Raw genomic sequence first — 15,045 nt, forward strand, 5'->3', positions numbered from 1 at the left:
AAAAATATGAGATAGGCTAGGGAGTTATAAAAGGGAATAAGGGATCTTTTGCAAGCAACTATACTATAAGGTTGGAAACATTTGATACATGTAGATATGTATGACAAAACATATGGCTTCTTCCTACATAGATGTTGGTGAACAAAACATAAAAGGTTAAATAGATAATCAATATGAACAGATAGTAAAACTATTAGGAAAAAGAAATTCTGGAAAGTAAAAAGATCATGCAAATACCAATATTAATAAAACTACATGGGTTAGTGCAATAAAGTTGAAAGTGCTGACACTTACATTACGGTACACATTCACTTGATCATTTCTGAACTCCATCAGGTTCTCCAAATGCTTACTTCTTTTTCTTTCAGAAGACCTATTGTTAACCACAAAGTGTGATAACTTAAAAAGAAATGCTTTACTTAGAAATAAACTATTATTTAAAATGTCTTTAAGCAATATCCTTTCCTTAAAGCATCTGATGTGAAGCCAGACATTGAGTGCATTAAAATCCAGAACAATGCTTTGATAAATCCTTTTCCTTCTTCCTGCAAAAGTGATTCTCTGCTTTGGTGTGATGGATTTACTACATTCTTAACAAAATCAGAAGCTGACTAAGCATATAAACTCTCAAACTCAACCCACTGTTGTGGACCAGCCATCAAATTTAACTACATGTATACAGATACAACTAAAAGGATACAGATACAGTTAAATATTTTACCCTAAAATTCCATTCTTATGAATCTATACAATGTCTCTTTAGTTGGTAAAGTACTCCAAATCCATGGAATCCAAATTTCTCCTTACATGTTAGGAAAGTGAGATTACCCAGAGATAGAATTTGTCCGTCACTTAGTAACAGTCTTATTTTGTGATGTTCCAAAGAATTGATGCGATTTATACTCTGGTAATTCATTTCTTCTAAAACCTCAGACCATATTATCACTGCCATGAAATAAGAAAAACGCTAACAATTGAGTTCCAGTATAAGACAACTTGTAAACAAATGGGGCTTTAGCCAAAGTAAGAAATTTGGGAATACAAATAAACAATGAAAAAGATGTGTCAGATTGATAAAATAATATACAAGGGATTTGATTCAATTTGGTGATCCAAATCCCGAGATCCAATTTGGTGATCATAATTAGGCCTGAATCTATTTAAAGAAATACTTGGAATATTGACTACAACTGAAATCCAAAGAGATGCCAGAGTGATTGTCATTGTGAACCTGTATAAGTGAAGATTAAATAGCAAGCACTCCAAAACTAAAAGCCCCATTTCCTCTAAAACTTTTGTTTATATTTCTGAAAAGCTTTCAGCAGGTGGATGGCACAAACAATGCAAAGATAAACAGATTTCCCCATTCATTCTAGGAAAGTTACTAAGGAGTGATAAAAAAAGGCAGTTTTTGTTCTATAATTCCTCTTATATATAACTCTAACCCAAGGATCAAACTTTATATTGGCTATTATTTCCATATCAAGAAAGCAAATCATACCTTAATGATATCTGTTATTATTAACTCTAACTGGTTAGCTTTCATTTATCAGAATGGAAAGTTATGTAATAGAATAATTCATTTTAAAAATATAAATGATAAAAATACATTGGTATTCTGTATGTCGCATGCTCATTTGTACTACTTTTATGTCTGATAACTTTGACATTAAATAATATTTATTTGTGCTGAAGATATGTGATAAATTATGAGAGAAGAAAAAAGGAAAAACCTTGAACAAAATTCTTCTATTTTAAAATGTATATGCAAAAATGATAGGAATATACTATTAGACTAGCAAAGTAGGTGAACTTTTTAGTGCCTTAGTGGAAGTGTTAAGAGTTCTTGTGGCATAGGAGTTGCAAAGCCTATGACTCTCTGACTGTTGCTGTCAACCAGATTTATGGTCTCAAAAATCCAATACAAGGTCAACTATGAGTTCATTCTGACTTGATGGAATGAGTTGAGTTTGTTGAGTCATGTGACAAAAACTGATGTGTAAAATTAAGTAAAACATTAAAACATTTAATAAATGCAGAAATAGAATTTTGTTGTCACCAATAATTTATAGTAAACTATTTATACATATGCATCATGCTTGAAAAGGTACAAAGAACAATGCCTGCAACTATGGGCTCAAACATAGCAATGTTTAGGAGGATGGCACATAAGGTGACTATGAGTCAGACTGAACTGACAGTACCTAAGAACAAAAAACATCACCAGTGTAACTAAAACCCAGTTGCTGTCAAGTAAATTTTTACTTAAGGCGGTCTTGTATATGTGTGTGTGCATGCGCATGCATGTGTTAAGGTAAAATTATGTCCCATAGGGTTTTCAATATCTAATTTTGTGGACATAGATCAAAGGTCTTTCTCTGGAAAAAGTACATGGAACTCCACCAAATTTATTGATTGGCAAAAGTACATGGAACTCCACCAAATTTATTGATTGGCAAGAAGCTGTGCTGCAACCCAAAGGCATGTGTTTCGAATCCACCAGCTACTCCACAGGACAAGAGTGGACAGTCTTCTCCCATGTGGTTAACTGCCTCTGAAAACTTGCTGGAGGGGCAGCTACGGGTCAGTTCTGACTTGTTGGTATACAACAACATCAAACTATACACACACACACATATATATAGTCGTCGCTGATTGCCTTCGAGTCGAACACAACTCATAGTGACCCTATGAACAAAAGGCCTAAAGAGAGAGAGAGAGAGTGTGTGTGTGTGTGTATACACAAAATAATCCTCACACCTATTTTGGAAGTGATTTTTTTTGAGGAGCTGAAATTTGTAATTCAGGGCAATTATTAATATGAACTAAAATATTTGACTTGCCACTTACAAGCAGTAAAAATGAAAAGTAGTCACTGAGAATTTAAAAGTAAAACTAAATTGTGTTATATTATTTAAATAGTTGGGGAAAAGTATGATTTAAAAAATAAACTTTACAAAACTATTTTAATTTCTCTATCTTCATTTGTGAAGGCAGTCAGAGCTAGGCTATATTTTATAAGACAATTGTGTATATATACAATATGTTAAAAATGTGTTCAAAAGGTTAGTGTTGCATCAATGCACAGAATAGGTATCCTCTCACCAGGTCTTATTTAAGGAAAGTAGAAAAGTTCAGCTGCTATCTGTTAAGGACTCTTTGAAAGACTATGAAAATAGAGGAGGGAAATACAGAAATTTATTACCAGGAGTTTTATATTATCAATTTAGAATATTTTATTAGACTTCAGTGCTCATTCTTAAAAAGTCAGCAGCTCATATCCACCCAGAGGTGCCTCAGAAAAAAAGGGTTGGTACTTAATCACAACAACTGAAAACAGTTCTACTCTGAAACACATGAGGTCATCAAGATTCAGAGCTGATTCTATGGTAACTGACTGGGTTCCCCCACCCCCTTATTCTTTTGTGGGAGGTGGGGTGTGATTTTTAAGAAAATTAGCTTAGTAGACTAGAAGTTCAAATGGGAATGGGGCACCAGGTCAAAACATTTTTATTAATGGGGACTATTTGGGAGAAAAGTTTGGGCTCTGCAAGGAAGTCAGACTTAGGTAAAAACACTTGATGTTGTAACTTTGGGAAAGAGTATAATAGAGGACATCAGCAAGTTATAAAAACATTGAGGCCATTTATACATTATAACTTCCTATTAATATTTTATCACCATACAATTTCTATTACAATATACACATATTTGTCCATTAAAGCACAGGCATATAAATTTCTACATCACTCAACAGAATGTTAGTTTTTAAAAGTATTTTTCCTTTTCTCCCCTTCCCATTTAACCCACAGTTCAATATAATGTTCTAATCATTTATCATTCTTATTATTTATTATATTTTTACCTGTCAACTGTGCACGCAATTTTGGGTGATGATCTGGATCTTCCTATCGGCGAGTATCTTCGGTATCTTCCTGACAGGTCATTCAACATTTCTAAGTGGCCATCAGACCTCTCGGAATGATTACGATTTCTCTTTGAATGATCAAACCCTCTCTCTGAACGACCGCGATCTCTCTCAGAACGGCTGCGAGATCTCTCTGAACGGCCGCGATCTCTGTCTGAACGGCTGCGAGCTCTCTGCAGACGGCCACGATCTCTGTCTGAGTGGCTACAAGATCTCTCTGAACGACCATGATCTCTATCTAAATGGCCCCGCGATCTCTCGGAGTAGCCATGATATCTCTCTGAATTACCGTATCTCTCTGATTCACCATAAGATTTCTCTAAGTAGCCAGGATATTTATCTGAGTAGCCACGATATTTATCTGGGTAGCCAGGATATTTATCTGAGTAGCCAGGATATTTATCTGAGTAGCCATGATATTTATCTGGGTAGCCAGGATATTTATCTGAGTAGCCACAATATTTATCTGGGTAGCCACGATATTTACCTGAGTAGCCACGATATTTATCTGGGTAGCCACGATATCTATTTGAATAATTACGATCTCTCTCTGAGTACCCATGAGATCTCTCAAAATAGCCATGTGCTCTCTCTGGAAGAACATGATGCTCTGATACTCTACGAGATCTCTCAGCTTCTCGATGAGCTCTCTCAGGTAGTCTATAAGATTTCTCGGATTCTCTACTAGATCTCTCTGAACGGCCACGAGACCTTTCAGAATGGCCACGAGACCTCTCTGACCGGCCCCAAAATCTCTCAGACCGGCGACGAGACCTGCCAGAACGGCCCCAAGACCTCTCAGAATTGTCACTGGAACTCTCAGAACTGGATCTTCCTAGCTGAGTTTGAAACTTCTCTGAACTGCTACTAGATTTCTCTGAATTGCTAAGGGAGATCTTTAAAGGGTCATGAGAACATCTCTCTGATTGGCCACAAGATTTGTTGGAACTGCTCTTAGATCTCTCTGAATGACCATAAGACTTCTCTAACCTGCCAGAAGGCTTTTCTGAACTGGTCATAGATATTTCCAATTTACCACTAGACCCCTCTGAATAGCAAGAAGACTTCTCTGAACTGATGCCAGATAAATCCGAATGAATATGAAATATATCTGAGTTGCTATAAAACTTCTCTGAACTACCATTAGATTTCTCCAACTCATCACACCTTACTGAACCATCATTAGAGATTCTTAAATAGTCATAATATTTCTCTATGTAGGTATGATATCCCTCTGAAAATCGTTTAGATCTCAAGTCATCAAGGGGCCTCTCTGGTTCACCACCAGGTACTTCTGCCTCATTATGACCTATCACAAAGCAATATTGATGGTCTGCTGACTGGTCTTGAGCTTCTTCTGAATTGTCTTGATTTCCTTCTGCCTGATGATAGTTCTTCTCTGACTGGCCCTCATTCTTCTCTGAATTGGCCTGGAAATCATCAGTGCAAGCAACCTGCAAAGAACCAAAATTTTGCAAAACAACAACGCATAACGTATGATTTCATCAAGTTGTAATGTTTGGCCAAAGCTGCTTCTATGAGTAAATGTTTCTTTTATAATCCCACAGCCTTACTTTTATAATTTTCAAAACTGCTTTTCAAAATAGTCTCAAATTTCTAAAAAAATATTCAACTAGAATGCTTTCAATTTGAAAATACTGTTTTATAAATATTCTCTGTTCATTTACCCTCCTTTGACCATAGCATAAGTAAGTTCACAACTGCAATAATTTTAAAAAATCTATTCATCCTATGTAATTTGTACCAACTTTCCTAACTACCTCAATTCAGAAAGTTACATAGTTTGCATAGTTACAATATATGATTTATACTCTTTAGAACAATTACTGCATCCTCCTTTGCATTACATGTCTTTCTTCTCTTAGTATCACAGATAATACCATGCATAGAATTATAAAGAGGGCATTTAATAACTATTCACTGAATTAATTTACATTAATTCTCCAAATATCTGGAGATGCAACATGCTCCTCTCAAAAAATATTTCTGTGTTTGTATAATCTGATGAGAACACTTTAACTTCCTATAGTGTAACAAATAAACTTTAGACTGGTCCATATTCATGGTTAAAGAAAATAAAGGAAACAAACTATTACCTGACATTGCAGGCCATCGGGATCTGGGGTTATAATAGAGGAGATAAGACTTGACAATATGTGGTAAAGAATGTACACCCCATATTACTCAGGTAATGAGGATTCATGAGAGAAACTTAAGATAGGAGATAAAAGGTTGTGGAAGGGGTGCCAGTCTGCTTCTTTCTCTGGGTTTGAGTGTCTGATTTTACAAATCGCTTAATAAAGTCTCAGTCCCGCTAAACTGAATTTGGACTATATTTCTCAAATGTCTGTCAGGCCAGCACTATGGGTACCTTATCAGCAAACTCATACTAGATAAGGCGGGCATAAGACACCATCATTAGCTTGGGTAGCAGCCCTGGTAGGGGGATCATACCAACTCACCAGGTGCCAAAAGGAGCTAAGATAGGTACTGGTTACACTGGGTACTGATAAGTGTTTTCCACATACAGCCACAATTTTTAAGAATTTTATATTGGATTACATACAAAATTCATATATATTGTGTTTCATTCATGTACACTGTGTTTCACACATACCTTCATTCACACTGTTTCATACAATCATTCCTATACATTCTATTTTTATTATTATTATTAGTTTTAATGAAAATTTACAGAGACTTTGGATTTCCATGCATTTGTTGTTGTACTTTTCTCCCTGCCCACCCCTCCCCCCATAGACTCTTTTCTTTGAAAAGTAAAGGAAAAATTCTTTAATTGTTTTACAATCCCTCCCCCTCCAGGTCCATTCCACTATGCAGCCTTCGTTCTGGACTCCTGTCATGACAATAATACCTAATGACATATCCCTTTTAAACAGTTCTCTTTCTCATCTGTTTCAATGCAGTATACATTATTTATCCCATCTTTCTCAGTCTCCCCCTAACCCCAATGTCAATCCTGTTGTATTTTTTAAAATTGTTCACGACTGATCCATGCCTATAATCCAGTCTTTCCACGTCCTCATTGGATCATTCCTAAATCCTTCTCCTCATCTTTCCATTCACCAAGTTCTGTTATCCTAGTCATTTCCTCCCTCTCCAACTCTGCTCCCATACCCCTCTCTTCCTTCCCTTTTGGTCTTCTATCCACATCTTACTAGTTAGCCTTCTGTTTTTACAATAATGCTCTTATGCAGTATTTATCTTTATGAGACAGATAGTTCACTGAGCACAATGCTCTCCAGACTCTACCATCTTAGAGAGTATTTTACAAAATTGTTACTCCTGATTGCAGAATAGTATTTCACTGAGTGAATGTACCATAATTCTCAATACATTAATTTATTGATGGGTATTTGGGTTGTTAGCATTTTCTTGCTATTGTGAATAATGCTGCTATGAACACAGGGGTACAAATATTCATTTAGATGATACAACCTTCGCTTGCTTAAAGTTAGGAGGACTTGAAATGCTGGCATCTCAACTGAGTGCAGCCTATCTTTCCTAAAGTCTATTATTGTCCTTGGTGGTTGGTGGTGAAGGTTTTGATCAGCTTCCCAAACTGATACAGTGTTTCTTTAGGGGAGGGGCCAGTTACCACTTTTTAAATAAAGTATTCCACACCTTGTGTGCAGTCTTTTAAACCAGTCTAGTGCCCATATTTTCCTCATTCCTCCCTTAACTAGTCTAATACTGAGGTTACTGAGGAGGGCAAGAAGCAATTTTCTAAATGTATCATTTCCTAAATGTACAATTTTCTAAATTGTATAGACAGGAACCACACACAAAAGCCAAGAGAGGTGGCTGTGAGACCAACATCTAAGTCTGAATTTTTGTGTCTGGTTCTTGACAACAACCTGAGAAGTAAAGGTCCCTTTTGGATTTTCAAAGGCGTCTTGGTGGCACAGTGGTTAAAGTGCTTGGGTATTAACCAAAAGATCCCTAGTTCAAACAAGCTACCTCTTGAGATTGATGTAGCAACCTGCTTCTTTTCGTTACTCTCCTTAGACTGTTGTTATGTGCCGTCGAGTCGCCTGCGACTCATAGCGACCCATGTAGACTATAGCCTTTAAAACCCTAAGGAACTGTCCTACTCTATCAATCCAAATGAAGCCCACTGCTGTGAACTACTTGATTCCCAATTATCCTGACCCTCCATTGGGTTTCCAAAGCTGTAACTCTTTACAGGAGGGTTGTTGTTGTGTGTGATGGAGTTATAACTAAATCATAGCTGACCATCTAGCATGTTTCAGAAGCAGTTTAATCACATAGGAGGAAATTCCCAGTCCTTCTCTGGTGGAATAACTGGTGGGCTCAAACCATGTACCATTGGGATTGCAGTGCTTCTTACCACTAGGTCACTAGAGCTACCTATGAGAGGAACCCATCTTTCTCCCACAAAGTAGCTGGTCAATTTGAATTGTCAACCTTTTGGTTAGTGGTCCCATAGTTACGAATCAGCCTGGCAACAGTAAATTTGGTCTGGCTGCCTTTCTAAAATAGCCATCCCACACTTAAAACATATGTAAATCAACCTGTTTTGTGCCACCAAGTAGGAATTGACTCATAGCTGACCTTCTCGAAGGTTTTCAGAGGCTGTAAAGCATACATTTGTAAATTGCATTGGAGGAAATGGTCACTTTTTCTTCCGTGGAAAAGCGGGTGGATTCAAATCACCTGCCTTTGGTGTGGCAGCACAACTCTTTACCCACAAGGCTAAAAGAGCTCCCTTTGTAAATGAACTTGGAGCATCCAACTGACCTCTGTGGCCACAAGTCTCAAGAAGGGAGAGAGTTGGATGGGTCTTTTCTTTCTCCTCTCCCTACACACCCAGGATGGTTCATGTAGCTCTGGAATATAAACATTCAAGTTGTAACCTCTTGGCCTCCTCAGCTGTGATATTAGTGGAGTACGCATAGCATTAACTTTATAGCACAGCATTAACCTTATAGCCTACCTAAGTAAACTACCTGGTTAGGAGGAGACCAGGAGTAGGCAGGACCACATTTTATGGGAGGTGGTGGTTGTTGCTAGGTGCCATCAAGTCGAGTACAACTTACAGCAACCCTATTAAGAGAAGATGTGAACCTTGTTCTATCCTGCACCATCTTCATATTTCTGACACACAAGAGCCCACTGTAGCAGTCACTGTGTCAATCCACCTGGCTGAGGGTCTTGTTCTCCTTAGCTAATCCTCCACCTTTCCCAACATCATGTCCCTTTCCAAGAAATAACTCCTGCTAGCAAAATGCTCAAAGTATGTGAGGTGAAGCCTCATCATTGTTGCCTCCAAAGAGCACTCCGGCTGCACCCTCCCCAAGACATATCTGTTTGTTCTCTTGGCCATCAGTGCTCTTTTCCAACACCACAGCTCAAAGACGTCAATTACTTTCCTGTCATCCCTATTCATTGTCCAGGTCTCAAATTCATAGCATGTAATTGCAAAGACTATGGCCTGAATCAGACACACCTTAGTCTTCAAACTTATATCATTACTCCTCAATAATTTGGAGAGGTTGCTAACTGCAGATTTTCCCAGTACAATGCATCTCCTTATTTCCTGACTGCTGGTACCAAGGGTGTTAATTGCGGATCCAAGCAAGATGAAACTGTTGACAGTTTCAAGCTCCTCTCCATCCGTCATGACACTACCTATCAGTCCAATAGGGCATGTGTATATTTATAGTATGTGTATATTTACAGGACTGCTTTTAGAAGCTAGGTAAAACCAGCCTGTCAAAAATGTCTTGTTTAAGTCCCTCACTCACACACAAAAAAGGCAGATGAGGTATATGTAAGATTCAACTCTGCTCAGAGAGTTTCTGGGTCAGAGGGATTACACACCAAAGAATTTTTATTTTTGTACACGTGGTGCTGGAAAAGAATACTGGATATACCATGGACTGTCAAGTGAACTAATAGCTTTACCCTGGAGAGGGTGAAACCAAGTTGCTCCCTGGAGACAAGGATTTTAAGACTCTATCTTACATACTTCAGACATGTAGCCAGGAGCGACCAGTCTTTGGAGAAGGATGTTGTGTTTGGAAGGGTCAAGGGACAGCCCAGGAGAGGAAGACCCTGGATGAGATGGATTGATACAATAACTAGGGTAATGAGGATAAGTGTGTCAGAGACAGTGAGACTGGCTCAGGATAGAGTAGAGTTCAGAGCTATTGTTCATAGTATTATGCTGAGTGGTAGTTGACTCGATGGCACTCAACAACAATGCTTCTTCTGTAAATAATAAAAGTTCGTTTCTATGTATATCCTATGGAATGACTATCTCATGGTCTGAGTATCCCTTGGACTGCCAAAAGAACAAGCAAAAACCTGTCTTGGAGGAAGTGCAGATGGGGTGCATGCCATGATACATACACCCTTGAAGCAAGAATGCTGAAACTTCATCTCACATACTGTGGGCATGTTGTCAGAAAGGACTAGTGTTTGGAAAAGGACATCATGCTGGGAAAAGTGGAGGGCCAGAGAAAGAGAGGAAGTCCCCCAAAAGATGGGCTGACACAGTAACTGTAACGATGGGCTCAAGTATATAGGAGATTGTGGAGATGGTATAGGATATGGCAAGGTTCACAAAAAAAAAAAAAAAGAGTGATAACCCAATTAGAAAATGGGCAAAAGACATGGAAAGACTTTTCATAGAAGAAGACATTCAGATGTCCAACAGACACATGAAAAAAATGCTCAAAATTACTGGCAATAAGAGATATGCAAATCAGAACCACAAATGAGATATCATCTCACTCCAGTAGCAGTGGCAAGCTTTAGCAGGGCAGCAAGCAATAGATGTTGGAGAGGATGTGTAAAGGTGAGAACTCTCATACACTGTTGGTGGAATAGTAAAAGGGTACAACCACTCTGGAAGGCAATTTGGCATTTCCTCATAAAGTTGAACATAGAAACTCTGTATGACCCAGCTATTCTACTACTAGGAATAATACCCCAGGGAAACTAGAACTGAGACACAAACAGATTTGTACACCAGTGCTCATAGCAGCATTATTTACAATTCCAAGAACATAGAAGGAGCCCAAATGTCCAATCACAATGGAATAGATTGAGAAAATGTAGTACATTTACACAATGGAATACTATGCAGCAATCAGGAGCAACGGTTTTGAAAAATACTACAGAACTAGGGAGAGACTAGAGAGCATTATGCTGAGTAAACTAACTCAGTCTCGTAAGGACAAATGCCATTATTGTAAAAATAGAAGGATAACTAATAAAACAAGTATGGGAATGCAAGAGGGGAAGGGGTTAGAGAGGAAGGGTGAGGATGGGTAGGGATGAAACCACAGGGTTGCAAAGTTTTGTGAGTAGAGGGAAGGATGAAGGAAATGGAAACGATCTGGATGAAAAGACAGGGTAATGATGGGCAAGCTCCAATGATTAACTTTATAAAACATAATACATGAGAATTATTATATGAGACACAATATGTATGAAGAATAGTGTAGAACACAGTGTATACAAACTTTGTAAGCAAACCAATTATAAAAAACAGTTATGGAGGGAAAAAATCAACTAACACATTTTGAATTAAAATTATGTTCAAGGCACTACAAAAACATTCAAAGAAATAATGCCTGCTCTTCATAGGATTTAAAATAATCCCTAACATTAAAAATATATTACAATCAAGACATTTTATATTCATTCTTTTTCTTTTTTAAAATTAGTATGCATATACTTATTCATATACATTGTGTTTCATTCACGTACTTGGTACTTGCTTACCTGCATAATTAAATGCTGTCTAGGTATCAATTCAGAAGGGTCTTGGTATGCTGTTTCATCATGGTTTCTTAACTCCGCATTGCTTCTTAAACGTGGGTTTCCTTTGAGAAAGAATTATTTTCTCTATTTTAAGTCACTAAGTTCAACTCTCTTTCAGAAGTATTGCCTCTGATGTAATTATCTTTAAATATGTATTAGGTTTGCTAGGTTATGGTTATTTTATTGCTCTGATGTCTTCAGGAGCAAACTGAGTTCTAGGACAGCCTTTACCATACTATTCCTCTTTACCTACCTTAGTATGTCTAAAACTCCATGTAAAACCTCAGATTTTGTCTCATGCCCCACTAAAGATTAGTCATATCTTCTGAATAATGGAAATATTGCTTGAGTAGAAAAAGTGCTTTGTATTACAGTTGCCTCTATTGTCTGCTTTCTTTGGTTGTAAAAAGAACTTTAAAAATTATCAAGGAATGTGGATCTCCAAAGGATCAATTCTATACTTAGTTAAAATGAGAATGGATCACTGTACAATATTTTTAGCTGCTCTGCCTCATTCTAATCACTATCCTCTCTTCTATCAGAAAAGAAAGCCATTGTGGAATTCAGTGAAGGAAAACTGTATCATAAAAGTAGGTAGACAACAGTCACAGACTTAAAATATGCACAATGTCAAGATGGCTCCAACTTGTTGAGCAGACCATGGAGATCATTTAATAGTTAAAAGATTTTGCTATTGTGGCAATCTCAGTGTATTCATATTAAAATATGTATACCAAACTGGTAGACATGGTCAGAAATACAAGTGCATTTTTTAATGATCTCCACCACCACTTATTCCCTTCAACAATAACTTTTTCTCCCCTAAATGATCTTGACGCCTTGGTGCCCAGATTATAGAGATCATGCTCTTATTTCTACTGCATTGAATCTTAAAAGTGGAACTGGAACAACCATCCATACCTGTAAACAGGTACAAACATTTCTCAACTCATATACTTAACTTTTATCAACTTGAAATCCTGCAAGGAAGTACAATTTTTAGGGTCTTGTTTCCATTTGATGTGGCATTGTTATCCACCCTGTCTAAAATCAAAACCTTTCATACCAGTAGTCAAGAAATCAAAAGACGAGTCATTCCGGGAAAATAGGTTGTCAAGGACCTGTCTCAAGTACTAAAGAATAATGATGTCAGTTTAAAGACTAAGGTGTGCCCAAGCTATGATCTTCCCAATTACTTGCTATGCATCTGAGAGTGCACTGAAGAGTGAGTAAAGGCAATAGAAGAAGAATTGATCCTTTTAAGCTGTGGTGCTGAAGAAGAGCACTAAATAATCACAGACTGCTAACTGTCTTGGAAAAAGTGCAATCAGGGTACTCCTTGGAGGCAAGTTTGGTGAAACTCTGTCTCACATATTTTTGCATGTTTTTTAGGAGGGAGTCCTTCAAAAAAGATATCATGCTTGGAAAGGTGGAGGGCTATTGTAAGAAGCCCTTCAACAAGATGGATTGACCATAACAATAGGCTCAAGTATGTTTGAGGAAGGCCTGAAATGCTTGGTGTAGAGGATCAAGGACTGCAGCCTCCAATATGGATTGAGGTGCAATGTCAAGAAGACAAAGATTCTCACCACTGGACCAATTGGCAACATCAGGATGGATGGTGAAGAGATTGAGATTGTTCACAGCTTTAGTCTGCTTGGCTCCAAGGTCAACACTCTTGGCACCAGTAGCCAGGAAATTAAAAGACATATTGCCATGGGAAAGTCTGCTGTTAGGGACCTCTCCAAAGTACTGAAGAACAATAGTGAATCTCTGGAGACTAAGGTGCATCTGACACTGGCCATGGTCTTTGTGATCCCTTGTTATGCATCAGAGAGTCAGACAATGACTAAGGAGGACAGAAGGAAAATTGATGCCTTTGAGCTCTGGTGCTGGAGAAAAGTATTGAGGGTACCACAGACTGCAAGGAAAACAAACAAATTCATCCTGGAAATGGTTAAACAAGGCGGCTCCTTGAAGGCAAGGATTCTGAGGCTTCGTCTAACATACTTTGGACATGTTGTAAGGAGGGACCAGTCCTTGGAGAGGAACAACATGCTTGGTAGGGTGGAGGGACAGCACAGGAGGGGACGGCCCTCTATGAGGTAGACTGATTCAGTAATTGGGGTAATCGGGATGGGTGTATTGGAGACAGTGAGATTGGCACAGGACAGAGCAGGGTTGAGGGCTGTTGTACATAGGGTCGCTATGGTTGAGGGCTATTGTACATAGGGTCGCTATGAGTCGTCGCAAGTGACTCGACGGCACATAACAACAAAACAGTGTTGTAGATGGTGAGGATGGCACAGGATAGAGCAGTTGACACATAACAACTTGGTACCTATTTACAAGAAAAATAAAGCAAGAGACTAAATGCAACTTGAGAATAACATTACCACTTCATGAGTTTGTATAATTAGTTACAAATATTTCAGATACTATTTTTAATTGATATTTTTACTGAAAGTTTATAAAGAACTTGGATTTCCATTCCTTCATTGTTGCACCTTTTCCTTTCTGCCCTCCTCCCCAGTTCGCTTTTTTCTTTGGAAAAAAAAAGTTTTCATTGTTATATCGCCCCACCCCCACCCCCACCCCGCAGCCAAAGACCACTTTACTATGTGACTCTTATTCTGGACTCTTGTCAGACACTTTTATGTACGATATGTGTTTAGTATACTTTACCTTCAACATACTGCTGCTGCTGAATACTTGCTCTCTCTGCTTTAGGGCTTTGTGTCTTTTTGTTTTCTTCTTCAGTGTCTGTATCTTTTATCTGTCCAAAGGCTATTATGTCATCTGTATCAGAAACACAAAATGAAGAGAATGGGGAAAAGTCAAACAGCCCATCTGAAATGAGTGATTTATATTCTACGTAATTATATGCTGGACCATTTGGGAACACATTATCTTGTTAGGTGTCATCAAGTTGGCTCTCACTCATAGTGACTCTGTGTGCAAAAGAACGAAATCCTGCCGGATTTGGACCCATTCTCATAGTCTCTATTTTGGAAATTGTTAATACTCTGGTGGCCTGGTGGTAAGGAGCTGTGCTGCCAACCCACAGGCATGCAGTTTGAATCTACCAGCTGCTTCAAGGGAGAAAGATGGGAAATTTGTGCTTACTTACTAATCTCTATGGCACAGTTTCACATGTTTTTTCCCCACACTACTCTATCACATTTAATCACCCTGTATTACCAAGAATTTTTTTATTAATTTAGTTTGTTTATTTTTCATTTCAATGAACATCTACAGAGATTTTGGAATTCCATTCATTC

General features: G+C 38.0%; 1 protein-coding gene across 1 annotated transcript in view; it reads right to left on the minus strand.

Moving 5' to 3' along the window:
- Positions 1-3,956: 3,956 nt before the first annotated feature.
- LUZP4 (leucine zipper protein 4) overlaps positions 3,957-15,045 on the minus strand; it is a 45,425-nt gene continuing 34,336 nt past the window's right edge. The window contains exons 2-7 of the mRNA XM_006901582.1: positions 14,450-14,563; positions 11,726-11,826; positions 5,255-5,382; positions 4,470-4,672; positions 4,181-4,268; positions 3,957-4,143 (exon numbers count right to left, since the gene is read on the minus strand). Of these exons, the coding sequence (XP_006901644.1) occupies positions 3,957-4,143; positions 4,181-4,268; positions 4,470-4,672; positions 5,255-5,382; positions 11,726-11,826; positions 14,450-14,563 (821 nt within the window). The remainder of the gene's footprint in view (positions 4,144-4,180; positions 4,269-4,469; positions 4,673-5,254; positions 5,383-11,725; positions 11,827-14,449; positions 14,564-15,045) is intronic.

This window comes from Elephantulus edwardii, unplaced genomic scaffold, assembly GCF_000299155.1.
Source record: "Elephantulus edwardii isolate Elephantulus edwardi_28Jun2011 unplaced genomic scaffold, EleEdw1.0 scaffold00336, whole genome shotgun sequence".
Lineage (NCBI taxonomy): Eukaryota > Metazoa > Chordata > Mammalia > Macroscelidea > Macroscelididae > Elephantulus > Elephantulus edwardii.